The 14,326-nt window shown below is 45.0% G+C and overlaps 3 protein-coding genes across 13 annotated transcripts in view; 2 read left to right on the top strand and 1 right to left on the bottom strand.

Moving 5' to 3' along the window:
* The window catches only part of LOC121546140 (sortilin), a 52,144-nt gene extending 50,123 nt beyond the window's left edge, over window positions 1-2,021 (top strand). Inside the window, exons 17-19 of the mRNA XM_045209561.1 lie at window positions 773-885; window positions 1,473-1,602; window positions 1,810-2,021. Of these exons, the coding sequence (XP_045065496.1) occupies window positions 773-885; window positions 1,473-1,602; window positions 1,810-1,824 (258 nt within the window). The 3' untranslated portion in view covers window positions 1,825-2,021. The remainder of the gene's footprint in view (window positions 1-772; window positions 886-1,472; window positions 1,603-1,809) is intronic.
* Window positions 2,022-5,808: 3,787 nt separating this feature from the next.
* LOC121546137 (neugrin) lies at window positions 5,809-8,514 on the bottom strand. 6 transcript variants are annotated; one of them, XM_041857174.2, is made up of 5 exons: window positions 8,425-8,514; window positions 8,115-8,250; window positions 7,540-7,816; window positions 7,142-7,252; window positions 5,809-6,965 (listed from the first exon to the last, which is right to left on the bottom strand). In XM_041857174.2, the coding sequence occupies exons 3-5, from the start codon at window positions 7,776-7,778 to the stop codon at window positions 6,056-6,058; spliced, it is 1,260 nt and encodes a 419-aa protein (XP_041713108.1). In that variant the 5' UTR covers window positions 7,779-7,816; window positions 8,115-8,250; window positions 8,425-8,514; the 3' UTR covers window positions 5,809-6,055. The 6 variants fall into 6 exon arrangements, with proteins under 6 accessions (XP_041713108.1, XP_041713111.1, XP_041713109.1 ...); XM_041857177.2 differs by having other exon boundaries at window positions 7,540-7,813; XM_041857175.2 differs by having other exon boundaries at window positions 8,402-8,491.
* Window positions 8,515-8,526: 12 nt separating this feature from the next.
* Window positions 8,527-14,326, top strand: part of LOC121546138 (nuclear transcription factor Y subunit alpha) — a 17,487-nt gene continuing 11,687 nt past the window's right edge. For 2 of the 6 annotated variants that reach the window (XM_041857184.2, XM_041857180.2), the window contains exons 1-5: window positions 8,527-8,613; window positions 9,569-9,668; window positions 10,007-10,090; window positions 11,067-11,213; window positions 11,402-11,578. In XM_041857184.2, coding sequence (XP_041713118.1) covers window positions 9,591-9,668; window positions 10,007-10,090; window positions 11,067-11,213; window positions 11,402-11,578 — 486 coding nt within the window. In that variant the 5' untranslated portion in view covers window positions 8,527-8,613; window positions 9,569-9,590. The other 4 variants (XM_041857181.2, XM_041857183.2, XM_041857182.2 and 1 more) reach the window with 4 other exon arrangements.

Genomic DNA, 14,326 nt, shown 5'->3' with positions numbered 1-14,326 from the left:
ATGACAACGATGGAAGAGTTGATCTGACTCCCTATGTATACAGCAGAGGTGTGGACTCGAGTCATGTGACTTGGACTCGAGTCAGACTCGAGTCATGAATTTGATGACTTCAGACTCGACTCGACAAAATGTACAAAGACTTGCAACTCGACTTGGACTTTAACATCAATGACTCGTGACTTGACTTGGACTTGCGCCTTATGACTCGAGAAGACTTGCTACGAGGACTTGTAATGACTTGCAAAGGCTTGCTAAGAGGACTTGAAATGACTCGAAACTAAAATGTAGGACTTTGGACTCGACTTGAGACTTGATGGCTTTGACTTTTGACTCGACTTGGGACTTGCCTCATCTTTGACTCGACTTGACTCGGGACTCGAGGGCAAAGACTTGAGACTTACTTGTGACTTGCATAACAATGACTTTGTCCCACCTCTGGTATACAGCATGACGACGATGGAAGAGTTGATCTGACTCCCTATGTATACAGCATGACGACGATGGAAGAGTTGATCTGACTCCCTATGTATACAGCATGACAACGATGGAAGAGTTGATCTGACTCCCTATGTATACAGCATGACGACGATGGAAGAGTTGATCTGACTCCCTATGTATACAGCATGACAACGATGGAAGAGTTGATCTGACTCCCTATGTATACAGCATGACAACGATGGAAGAGTTGATCTGACTCTCTATGTATACAGCATGACGACGATGGAAGAGTTGATCTGACTCTCTCTCTCTCTGTATCTCTCCCCTCCTACAGACGGATGGCCATCTGTCCAGCTCTGCACCCATCGTAGTGACGGTTCTAATCATTTTGCTACTCTGTATCGTAGCTGGGGTCCTCTTCGTCAAGAAGTACGTCTGCGGTGGAAGGTCAGTACAGCAACTGTCTTTATGATTCAGTATGCTGTTGTTGTTTAGATCAGTACATAGCAAACCAAGCTGTACTGTTGTTGTTGTTGTTGTTGTTGTTTAGATCAGTACATAGCAAACCAAGCTGTACTGTTGTTGTTTAGATCACAGCTGTTGTTGTTTAAGATCACAGCTGTTGTTGGTGTTGTTTAAGATCAGAGCTGTTGTTGTTTAATATCCGAGCTGTTGTTGATGTTGTTGTTTAAGATCAGAGCTGTTGTTGTTTAATATCCGAGCTGTTGTTGTTTAAGATCTGAGCTGTTGTTGTTTAATAATAATAATAATATAATATATAATAATCTGAGCTGTTGTTGTTGTTGTTGTTTAAGATCAGAGCTGTTGTTGTTTAAGATCAGAGCTGTTGTTGATGTTGTTGTTTAAGACCAGAGCTGTTGTTGTTGTTGTTGTTTTAGATCAGAGCCGGTTACTCATGCAAACCAAGTGAAAAACTGAAAATATCTGAGCCAGCACCGTTTGGTTCTGGTTGGCACAATGATGTGTGAAAAGGTTGCAAGTGGCTCAGAGTGTGTTTTGATTGGCTCCCCCAGGTTCCTGGTACACAGGTACTCAGTCCTACAGCAGCATGCTGAGGCCCAGGGAGACGGAGTAGACGAGTCACTAGATAGCAACCACACTCAGGCTGGCAACAAGACCGGCTGCCACGACGATTCAGACGAGGTAATGGTACAAACACACACACCTAAACATCCTTTTTTTTTGTATGGCCTCAGCACTTATTAAAAAGCTACGATTTACATCAATCCCCTGGTGAAGGGTTGGTCGTGACTCTCCTTTGCCTCAGTGTTTTTTTCTAGTCATTTCTGTTAAAAGTCCACTTTCATAGGAATGTTTTCTGAATGTTGTTTGTTCTCTGTGTGTCTCTAGGATCTTCTGGAGTAACAGGTGGCATTTGCAGCTACCAGGAGTAACTACTAGCCTCCGGTCTCTCCTTTACAACCCAGAAGCTACAAGGGGAATCTAGTCTCCTGTCTGTCCTGAGGCTCACTGCTCTACATTGAAGAACACGTTTCTCCTATGTGTACACCCAGAGGCTCGCTGCTGCTTTTTCTCCTTCGCTTCCTGCTACTCCCCCCACCATGACCCTTGAACTCTAACCTCTGACCTTACAGCGCCTGGCGGAGAGTCCTTCTAATGCCGCTCTCATCAGTGAGGTATCCAATGAGGCTTTCTGATCTGAGTGAGACACATCCAGAGTTCAGCAGGAGAGCAAGGGGACCAGTAGTGTTGTTGTGGTTGATTTTAGAATTTATTCTCCAAGTTCCTTTTCCGTTGAGGACAATTGAGTGATGGAATGATGTGGTAGTTCTGGACTGCTGGTGAACCTGAAATAATGGATCTCTGGAACTGCTGTGTAGAAGCTGTTTCATCATCATCAGCATCATCTTCTCTTAACAACATAATGCTATCTTTTTCAACCAAGTGAACATAAACAACATGACATTACAGGTTATACATGCGTCTCCCATTGCTTGGTACTGGGGATCTTGGGAATATTAAGTATACGCTTCTAGTTAAGACTTTTCCTGTTTCCCCCTCCCCTCTCCTCCCCTCTCCTTCCCTCCCCTCTCCTCCCCTTCCCTCCCCTCCCCTCCCCTCCCCTTCCCTTCCCTCCCCTTCCCTTCCTCCCTTCCCCTTCCCCTCCCCTCCCTCCCTTCCCTCCCCTCCCTCCCCTCCCCTCTCCTCCCTCCCCTCCCCTCCCCCCTCCCCTCCCCTCTCCTCCCTCCCTCCCCTCCCCTCCTCCCTCTCCTCCCCTTCCCGCCCCTTCCCTGCACTTACATAAAGATCTTTTCCTTTTTCATTGATGTGACTCGGGGTCGGGGACATGGTAAATAGGTTGCTGTTGGGTACCGTGGCTTGGCAAAATAATGTTTTAGTATTTTGCCTAAATAATAAATATTTATAAGCATTTAAAGTTTGATAGCAATAACATGTTTAGATACACTGTGTCAACACACTAAGCTTTCATAGCAGGAGTCAACCTCCTCTAAATTAGACTGGACTAAAGGGACCAATCCTAACATGGGACCAATCCTAACATGGGACGAATCCTAACATGGGACCAATCCTAACATGGGACGAATCCTAACATGGGACGAATCCTAACATGGGACCAATCCTAACATGGGACGAATCCTAACATGGGACCAATCCTAACATGGGACGAATCCTAACATGGGACGAATCCTAACATGGGACCAATCCTAACATGGGACCAATCCTAACATGGGACGAATCCTAACATGGGACGAATCCTAACATGGGACCAATCCTAACATGGGACGAATCCTAACATGGGACGAATCCTAACATGGGACGAATCCTAACATGGGACGAATCCTAACATGGGACGAATCCTAACATGGGACGAATCCTAACATGGGACGAATCCTAACATGGGACGAATCCTAACATGGGACGAATCCTAACATGGGACGAATCCTAACATGGGACGAATCCTAACATGGGACGAATCCTAACATGGGACGAATCCTAACATGGGACGAATCCTAACATGGGACCAATCCTAACATGGGACGAATCCTAACATGGGACGAATCCTAACATGGGACGAATCCTAACATGGGACCAATCCTAACATGGGACGAATCCTAACATGGGGACGAATCCTAACATGGGACGAATCCTAACATGGGACGAATCCTAACATGGGACGAATCCTAACATGGGACGAATCCTAACATGGGACGAATCCTAACATGGGACGAATCCTAACATGGGACGAATCCTAACATGGGACGAATCCTAACATGGGACGAATCCTAACATGGGACGAATCCTAACATGGGACGAATCCTAACATGGGACGAATCCTAACATGGGAAATGTGTATCTGACTCAAACTTTCACCTCCTAAATCATGCATTGATGTCAATGGGGTAAAACAAAATGTGTTGCGTGCATCTCCAGTTATGATATGACTGTATTGGAACAATAGAAGTTGATCTAAACATGCAATTGTGACTAAAGCACAAGGTCCTACTGTCTGTTTTAGTTAGTCAGAAGGAGAAAATGTAGTGTACAAATAGATATTACGCCTCCTCTATGCCTCTGTTTAATATGTTCGGCTAATCCTACACTATTGAAAGTAGATCCAAAAGTGAAGGACAATAGGAATCAATCATTGGAATACACAGGACAATGGGGGTAAACTCAGAGGCACTAAGATCACATTTAGAAATGTAGTACATAGATCTGGACGTCTTTGACGAAGCAGTTTGCTAGAAGAAGTGGTTTCATAAAGCTAACAATGTTGTACGATGTCTAGCCTGTTTTCAGTGTGTAGAACAGACCTCTATGTCCCGTCTAGTCTGTTTTCAGTGTGTAGAACAGACCTCTATGTCCCGTCTAGTCTGTTTTCAGTGTGTAGAACAGACCTCTATGTCCCGTCTAGCCTGTTTTCAGTGTGTAGAACAGACCTCTATGTCCCGTCTAGTCTGTTTTCAGTGTGTAGAACAGACCTCTATGTCCCGTCTAGTCTGTTTTCAGTGTGTAGAACAGACCTCTATGTCCCGTCTAGCCTGTTTTCAGTGTGTAGAACAGACCTCTACGTCCCGTCTAGTCTGTTTTCAGTGTGTAGAACAGACCTCTATGTCCCGTGTAGCTCAGTCGGTAGAGCATGGCGTTTGCAACGCCAGGGTTGTGGGTTCGATTCCCACGGGCGGCCAGTATAAAAAAATATATTAAAAAATGTATGCACTCACTAACTGTAAGTCGCTCTGGATAAGAGCGTCTGCTAAATGACTAAAATGTAAAAATGTACTGTAGTGCCTATCTGAATATGAGATTAGCTAATTCTACTGAATCACATATTTATTTGGGGTCACCACATTACCTGAGAAGGTCATTGACAGTTTCACAGAGACAGGGTCATTCTAGCCTCAGAAGCACATTTGAGGGTAAGGTCTGTCTAGTATGGGGGCGGGGTCTGTCTAGTATGGGGGCGGGGTCTGTGCCTTCCCAATGAGTGGAACTGTACGTACTGTCTATAATAGATTCTAAGTGTGCATCCCAAATGGAACCTTATTCCCTATATAGAGGACTACTTTTGACCTGGGCCAATAGGATGCACCCTAGACATCAGATGTCTGTGTAAGGGCCAATAGGATGCACCCTGTTGCATCCACTTTGTCATTGACACCACTAGATTGCACTTACTGTAATTATGTCAATGAGGATTTCACCTCAAATGAAGCTCCCTTCAATACCAACTACCCTTTTGTTCAGGAGAACTGTTCTGTGACTACTCTCCCATCCATAAAGCAGTGGGAAATGGAAACATACACCAATTTGATTCCCTTGTTATGCAATACAACTTGATTTGTCCACTGTGAAACAGACAAATGCAATGTTTCATCCAATTTTATAATCCAACCTATATTTGGTGTTTGGTTTGTACAATACCTTCTCTGCACAGGACTGAAAGAAATGGCTAAATGTCGATTGGCCTTAAAGCCAACACCTGTACTGTAGTCGTTAACACTGGGAAGACACTTGTTCTCAATTATTAATTCCTATTTAATCATGCTGGTTTTATGTCTTGATTTGAGAGGTGAGACACTTTTCCTACATTTTAAAATGGCTATATAAAGAAATAATTGTGATGATTGCTCAATTGTTGAATCTTGGTATCGGCTGTGTATCTCTTGTTCTGTATATTTGAGACAATTTTGCTTTGGGTTGGACGACCAATAAATTAACTTGTCCCTTTGAAATGTTTGCCTCATTTTTTTCTGGACTAACAATGTGTTAAAATTACATTTCATGCCAATGTCAACATGTGCAACATTCAAGAAAACAATTAAATTATAGAATTAATTACAATCAAAACTTGTGACTAACCCATACATTGTAAATGGTGCTTTATTGGTTTGCGGCATAATCAGTCTCCGGCATCTTCCTACAGAAGTCTACTGCATTGTATTTATGAACAACATTAACAACACCAATTTGTAAGTCGCTCTGGATAAGAGCGTCTGCTAAATGATGTAAATGTAAATGTAAAATCTCAGGCTACTTCTGAAAATGGCACACATAGTGCCCTGGTCAAAAGTAGTGCACTATATAGGGAATAGGGTGCCATTTTGCCATCTCAGATTCTGTACAGGAAGTTTCCTACACTGTCAAAGAACTCTTTCCCGTTCTGTACCACCGGCGAGGGCTTTGTTGACAGCATTAGTTCCTCCAGTTCTTCCTCTGAAAACACCCTTCCATCCCATCTCTCCTCTTTCTCCTCGACCTTCTCCAACACATTGTCCTCCTCCTCTTCCTCCCACTCCTCTCTAGAGTTCTCTTGTCCTGAGGTGCGTCTGCTGTGCAGGGTTGGTGAGGTTGAGAGCTGGGTGGGTACTGAGCTGAGAGGAGCAGCAGGACTATTGGCAGTAGTCATCATGGCTCTTGGGTCAGGGCCATCCTCCAAGTCCCTGGCTATCAGACTCTGGCTACTGTGGCTAGCCAGGGTGACCAGGGCACCAGTGCCACTTCCTATGGGCAGCATGGCTAGTTTGCTACTGCTGTGTCCAGAGCCAGGCAGCTGTGATCTGCCCGGTCCCCCTGACCCTCCACCACCAGGTAGGGCCACCTGCCTGCCCTGTCCCCCTGACCCTCCACCCCCAGGTAGGGCTTGCTGCCTGCCCTGTTCCCCTGCTCCACCCCCAGGTAGGACTTGCTGCCTGCCCTGCCCCCCTGCTCCACCCCCAGGTAGGGCTTGCTGCCTGCCCTGTTCCCCTGCTCCACCCCCAGGTAGGGCTTGCTGCCTGCCCTGTTCCCCTGATCCACCCCCAGGTAGGGCTTGCTGCCTGCCCTGTCCCCCTGACCCTCCACCACCAGGTAAAGCCTGCTGTCTCAGCCTGGCCCACACGCTGGCGTCCTGTTTAGCTTTCCTCTCTGGGGTGGGGATGAACTTGCTCCTCAGGACTCGTAGGATGACGTCACGATGGACGGAGAATCCCTCGGCCAGACGGTCAACGGTCCATTCCTCTGGTAGCTCCTGCTTCAGATACCTGGGGTGTAGTCATTGGTGTAGTCAGTCATTGGTGTAGTCAGTCATTGAGGCAAAATGTTCACAACGTTGCAGATAGAGCTGACACGACTCCCTAGTCTACCTGACAGACAATCAAACACGTCATACATATGTAATTTATTTCGGAATATTTTGTAACATTTCACCCTTCCTCACCTGACCTGCTCCATGGCGTCCCAGCTCAGCCTCCTCTCTGGAGCTCCAGACTCAGTCAGCTTTCTCCTGACTATATGGTACTTCACCGTCCTCTGTCTCCTCCTCTCTTCACTACACAGGGAAGATGATGACAGACGGCATTAGGCCTAGTTGCATTACGAGTGTGGAGTGATGACTTAATAAATGTATGATATTATCTTAGATACTGTGTAGGCCTATCACTGACTGGGTGAAAGTGTCTGGTATGTAGATTGGCACCCTTCAATAGCCTGGTGGTCCCAGATCTGTTTGTGCTGTATGCATCGCCAACAGTCTCATGGTTGTTGTCAGAAAGACAGCTCAAAAAGACCTGGGACCAAGCTAAGCCTATGGTTCAGTTTAGGATAAATGTTTCTCACCTGAGCACAGCCTGGACCTTGTCGTCTACATCGTCCATATCTGGATCTTCTTCTTCAAACCTCTCCTCCTTCCCTCGGTGTCTGTGGGCTGAGGTCCTGTGTGTCTGGCTCTGTCCCATCCAGGCCTTGCTGGCATCTTTGCTGACATGTCGACTACAGTTCCTTGTAGACACTGTGGGCATCACTGACAGTTTGCCAAGCCTGGATGCTATCAAGGAGACCATCCTGAAAGACATCATGGCTATTCTGAAGGCTCACCACTGGTCACCAGACACTACTGGATGAAGAAACACAGGGTCAGAAATGCTCAACATTTTCTATCTAGCCGATTTGCCCAGCACGTCCATTCAGGTCTGATCTAGTTAGCTACTTAGCTAAAAAGTTCAGCTCGCTGAAATAACCTCAATGCCAATGGAAAGTAACCTTGGCTAGTATACAGAGCCAAATACCGTAGCTAGCTACATACGCCTCTTACTGCTACAGCCGATTCACATCTCACAAAGTATTCAAACAATAACCAGGTGTCTAGCCAACATAGATAGAAATAGATAGAAATTATTAACAATTGTATTCACCCAAATAAGATGATGCTGCTTTCTTTAGCAACATTTCAGTCTAGACCTGCTTGTCTCGTGGAAACAATGTAGCACTTCCGCAAACAGTCTTAGTCGCGAGTGGCAAACAACCTATATTTCCTCATACTGCCATCTACTGGAGTGGGGTGTTGAAAAAAACGATACATATCAGTGACTACTTGGTCGAAAATACCAAACAACAACAAACCATCATTTATTTTAATGTATCGATATTTATGAATATTAACCCATGTATGCAGTGGTAACATTTGGTAAAGAGAGATTACCATTGAGGTAGGAGATTACATACTGAACCAATTGCGTCATCTGCCGGGTTGTAGATCGGCAATCTTCGTCTTTCTTCGCCTCAACGATCACATGCGTCTCTTCGGACGTCGCTGTTGTTTCATTTGCGCCATTTTGTCTGCTCACTTTGGTGATTGGGCTTTGGAACCCTGTACTGGAGCCAATCAGAGGGATACCGGACAGCGAAGAAACGGTAATAGAAGCCCTATGGTAGTTGTCAGCACGGATTGGTTTGTCATTGACCAACCAAATTACTAACTCTACAAAATACAGGAATCGAACGTTGAAGCATATCAACGTTGTATTTTTTGAACTGTAAAGATTTCAGTATGATTTTAGTACAACAAATTCCGTGCTACATAACCGGGGGGGCGACTGAGACATATTTGCATGATACAACGTACAACGTTAGCTTTGAATAAATCCAATAAATAATATGCTGTTTTGTAACATTCATGCATTTTCAACATGCATCCGTTCTTTATGTGAGCCTTTACAGCCCACTGAGATAACATGCTAGCTAAGCTAACTAGCTAGTCAACTATCCAGCCAGCCAGTTACCTAATGTAATATTTGCGCCTTATCTCAAGCTAGCTAACGTTAGCTGTGAAGCTAGCAACAGTAAAGCTAGCGAACAACAAAGACAAAACAAAGCACACGCTGCAAGATGTCCTTCAACAAATCTTAACGTTATCTAGCATTTGTATTCGTTTGCTGCATTATGTACTATGTAGCCCATTCTGTTGATTTCAGAAATGTCAAAATCAAACAATTTTATTTGTCACATACAAATATTAAGCAGATGTTATTGCGGGTGTAGCGAAATGCTTGTACTCGACGATGTACTCCCCTCCCCTCAGCTAAATCATTACATGAGGAACAAGACCCGGAAAACACATGATTCTTTGAACGCGTGTGTTCCACAAATCCCCTGAAATGGTGACTGTTTAGCTAGTCCACCTAATACCCAACAATCAATCATAGTATTTTTCCTCTTATATGTGACTACAACAACCTCGTAGCCTATGATTGCTTGTGTGACCGTTTGGGTTTGACATCCCAGTTTGTATTGGAGATTCCCTTGTATGCATAATTTGTCACTCTGCCTCCAATTTGATTGACCAAACTCTGTATTTTGACAATGTCAGGAAGGACTGTGACTAACTGACCATGGAGTACACCACCGCCACCACCTCGACTGGGGAGCAGATAGTCGTGCAGACATCCAATGGACAGATCCAACAACAGGTGAGGGGCAACGGTTCCAGCCTGAGCTGGTGATTCTCAACCAGACTTTACTGCGGTACAACAACTGAATACCATGAGAAGTGTCCTTTTTAGGCAATTGATTTATATAAAATAATTACATAGAATCTCTGAGACTTCTGGGATGAGTCAACTCTAGCTGTACCTTGTTCTGTGTTCATTAGGCACCAAACATCAGATAACTGAATGAAACAGGGAGGGACTACCTGGATTTAGGGGCTTGTCAAATAAGAAATGCTCATTTCTGTTTTCCGTTACAAAAAATGCTTTGAAACGGTTTCCGTTTTTTCGTGCCCTAATGAACATGACCTTATCTGCAGACTCAGGGCACAGTGACGGCTGTGCAGCTGCAGACCGAGGCGCCGGTATTGACGGCCTCTGGCCAGCAGGTGCAGACACTCCAGGTAGTGGTGTGACCGTCGGTCTATGTATTACATCGCACTGCGTTAGTGTCACAGTGTCACAGCATGCCTCTCGCCTACCATGATTACCATGCCCCATCTCCGTGGTAGCTGCCCTAGCATGCTATCGCTGCTCTGAGCTGCATGCCCCAGCTCAGTGACTTGAGTGAGTCAGACCGAGTCATCCACGAAGGTACTAGCAACAGTCTGAAACATCGGATTGACCATCATATTATGGCCATTTGCCAGAGTTGTTCACCATCGTTCACGCTATGATCCGCTTACACTGTCTACTGGTTCATGTGTTCATCATTTTATGGTCTAAAACAGGAATTACATTCTAAGTCTTAATGACATGCTTGGTGTTATATCAGTGCTCTGGCTGTGACATGAAACTGCACAGTTATAGTATACACTGAGTGTACAAAATATTATGAACACCTGCTTTTTCCATGACATAGACTATCCAGGTGAAAGCTATCATCCCTTATTGATGTCACTTGTTAAGTCCACTTCAATCAGTGTAGATGAAGGGGAGGACACAGGTTAAATGAGGATTTTGTATCCTTGAGACAATTGAGACATGGATTGTGTATGTGTGCCATTCAGAGGGTGAATGGGCAAGACAAAATATTTAATTGCCTTTGAGCGGGTTATGGTAGTAGGTGCCAGGCGCACCGGTTTGTGCCAAGAACAGCAATGCTTCTGTGTTTTTCACGCTCAACAGTTTCCCGTGTGTATCAAGAATGGTCCACCACCCAAAGGACATCCAACCAACATTGGCCTGCATCCCTGTGGAATGCTTTTGACACCTTGTAGAGTCCATGCCCCCAACGAATTGAGGATGTTCTGAGGGCAAGGGGTTTTAGGAAGGTGTTCAAATTCAGTTTTAGGAAGGTGTTCTTAATGTTCTGTACACTCAATGTATATGATTATCTAGGAATGAATGTATCAACTTTAACCATCCCCCCCACCACAGGTCCAGGGCCAGCCCCTGGTGGTGCAGGTGAGCGGAGGGCAGCTGATCACGTCGTCAGGGCAACCCATCATGGTGCAGGCTATGGGGGGGGGGCAGGGACAGACCATCATGCAGGTGCCAGTGTCTGGAGGACAGGGACTTCAACAGGTGAGGAATGGGATGGGAGGAAACCATAGAAATATAATTACTAGAACCCATTCAATTATGAGAATCCAGTCAAATTGCAGTGTTCTTAGGGTCTTTTCCTATTCTAGTAATCATATTCCTTTGAGCTAGAGTCGGGAGTTGGCATGATATTATGAACACGCTATCATCTGATCATGTTTCACTGTCAGATCCAGCTACAGGGTGGACAGCAGATCCAGCTGCAGAACGGTCAGACGATCCATCTAGGGGGACAGCAGATCCAGCTGCAGAACGGACAGATGTTACAGCTAGGGGGACAGCAGGGTCAGCCCCAACAGATCATCATCCAACAGCCACAACAAGCCATCACAGCCGGACAGAACCAGGTACACACACACACACACACACACTCTGAAAGGTATACACCTAGACACACTTCTAATGACACACTTCGTGTATTGGGACAATGTGACACCATCAGCATTTAAGTCTGAATTTGAACTTACTTTAGTTCAACCTCCACATGATGAACTACAATGTAAGTACAAATCTCTTATTGACACTGATTCATGGGTCAGCTGATTCAGCTGCAGCAAGGCCACAGATGTTCAGCTTCAATCCTATGCAATATATACAGTACACTCAGTAGTCCGATTGACTGTTAGAATGGGCAAAACGAGTGACCTAAGAGACTTTGAGTGTGGTATGATCGTCGGTGCCAGGCGTGCCGGTTCCAGTATCTCAGAAACGGCCGGCCTCCTGGGCTTTTCACGCACGACAGTGTCTAGGGTTTACAGAGAATAGGGCGACAAACAAAAAAACAGTCAGCGGCAGTCCTGTGGGCGAAAAACAGCATGTTGATGAGGGGTCGAAGGAGAATGGCAAGAATCGTGCAAAAATAACAGGCGGGCCACAAACAGGCAAATAACGGCATCTCGGAACGCACAACTCGTCGGTCCTTGTCACGGATGAGCAATTGCAGCAGACGACCACAGCGGGTTCCACTCCTATCAGCTAAAAGCAAGAAGAAGCAGCTCCAGTGGGCTGGCGATCACCAACACTGATGAGTGGAAAAACATTGCCTGGTCCGACGAATCCCTGTTCCTGTTGCATCATGCTGATGGCAGAGTCAGGATTTGGCGTAAGAGTCCATGCTCCCATTCTGCCTGGTGTCAACGGTACAGGCTGGTGGCGGTGGTTTAATGGTGTGGGGAACGTTTTCCTGGCACACGTTAGGTGCCTTGATAGAAATTTAGTAACGTTTCCATGCCCCGAAGAATTCCGGCTGTTCTGGAGGCAACGGGGGTTGGATCCGGTACTAGATGGGTGTACCTAATAAACTGGCCACTGAGTGTATATACCTTTAAAAAGGGAAAAATCCCCTTGTTGGTTCAGTCCAATAGGAATTATATTATAATTATATATACAGTACCAGTCAAAAGTTTGGACACACCTACTCATTCAAGCGTTTTTCTTTATTTTTACTATTTTCTACATTTTAGAATAATAGTGAAGACATCAAAACGATGAAATAACACATATGGAATCATGTAGTAACCAAAAAAGTGTTAAACAAATCAAAACATATTTTATATTTGAGATTCTTAAAATAGCCACCCTTTGCCTTGATGACAGCTTTGCACACTCTTGGCATTCTCTCAACCAGCTTCACCTGGAATGCTTTTCCAACAGTCTTGAAGGAGTTCCCACATATGCTGAGCTCTTGTTGGCTGCTTTTCCTTCACTCTGCCATCCGACTCATTCCAAACCATCTCAATTGGGTTGAGGTCGGGGGATTGTGGAGGCCAGGTTATCTGATGCAGCACTCCATCACTCTCCTTCTTGGTAAAATAGCCCTTCCACCGCCTGGAGGTGTGTTGGGTCATTGTCCTGTTGAAAAACAAATGATAGTCCCACTAAGCCCAAACCAGATGGGATGGCGTATCGCTGCAGAATACTGTGGTAGCCATGCTGGTTAAGTGTGCCTTGAATTCTAAATAAATCACAGACAGTGTCACCAGCAAAGCACCCCCACACCATAACACCACCTCCTCCATGCTTTACGGTGGGAACTACACATGCAGAGATCATCCGTTCACCCACACCGCGCCTCACAAAGACACGGCGGTTGGAACCAAAAATCTCAAATTTGGACTCCAGACCAAATGTTCCTTGCTCGTGTTTCTTGGCCCAAGCAGGTCTCTTCTTCTTATTGGTGTCCTTTAGTAGTGGTTTCTTTGCAGCAATTCGACCATGAAGGCCTGATTCACACAGTCCCCTCTGAACAGTTGATGTTGAGATGTGTCTGTGACTTGAACTCTGTGAAGCATTTATTTGGGCTGCAATTTCTGAGGCTAGTAACTCTATATTTTGATTTGTTCAACACTTTTTTGTTTACTACCTAATTCCATATGTGTTGTTTCATAGTTTTGATGTCTTCACTATTATTCTACAATGTAAAAATAAAGAAAAACCCTTGAATTTGAATGAGTAGGTGTGTCCAAACTTTTGACTGGTAGTGTGTATATATTATATACAGTGCATTCGGAAAGTATTCAGACCCTTAGACTTTTTCCACATTTTGGTACGTTACAGCCTTATTCTAAAATGTATTAAATAAATAAAAATCCTCATCAATCTACACACAATACCCCATAATGACAAAGTGAAAACAGATTTTTAGAAATTATTCAGACCCTTTGCAATGATACTCGAAATTGAGCTCAGGTGCATACTGTTTCCATTGATCATCCTTGAGATGTTTCTACAACTTGATTTGGAGTCCACCTGTGGTAAATTCAATTGATTGGACATGATTTGGAAAGGCACATACCTGTCTATATAAGGTCCCACAGTTGACAGTGCATGTCAGAGCAAAAACCAAGCCATGAGGTCAAAGGAATTGTCCGTAGAGCTCCGAGACAGGATTGTGTTAAGGCACAGATCTGGGGAAGGGTACCAAAAAATGTCTGCAGCATTGAAGGTCCCCAAGAACACAGTGGCCTCCTCCATTCTTAAATGGAAGATGTTTGGAATCACCAAGACTCTTCCTAGAGCTGGCCGCCCGGCCAAACTGAGCAATTGGGGGAGAAGGGCCTTGGTCAGGGAGGTGACCAAGAACCCGATGGCCACTC

The sequence above is a fragment of the Coregonus clupeaformis genome, chromosome 30, assembly GCF_020615455.1.
Source record: "Coregonus clupeaformis isolate EN_2021a chromosome 30, ASM2061545v1, whole genome shotgun sequence".
Lineage (NCBI taxonomy): Eukaryota > Metazoa > Chordata > Actinopteri > Salmoniformes > Salmonidae > Coregonus > Coregonus clupeaformis.
The sequence above is the reverse complement of the archived record's forward strand: the minus strand, read 5'-3'. Positions and strand labels throughout refer to the sequence as shown.

Coding starts and splice junctions, on each gene's coding strand:
- LOC121546137 (XM_041857174.2), bottom strand. CDS start 7,778: ATGATGTCTTTCAGGATGGTCTCCTTGATAGCATCCAGGCTTGGCAAA. Junction 7,253..7,539: donor AAGGTCCAGGCTGTGCTCAG/GTGAGAAACATT, acceptor TTCCCTGTGTAG/TGAAGAGAGGAGGAGACAGA. Junction 6,966..7,141: donor GACGCCATGGAGCAGGTCAG/GTGAGGAAGGGT, acceptor ACTACACCCCAG/GTATCTGAAGCAGGAGCTAC.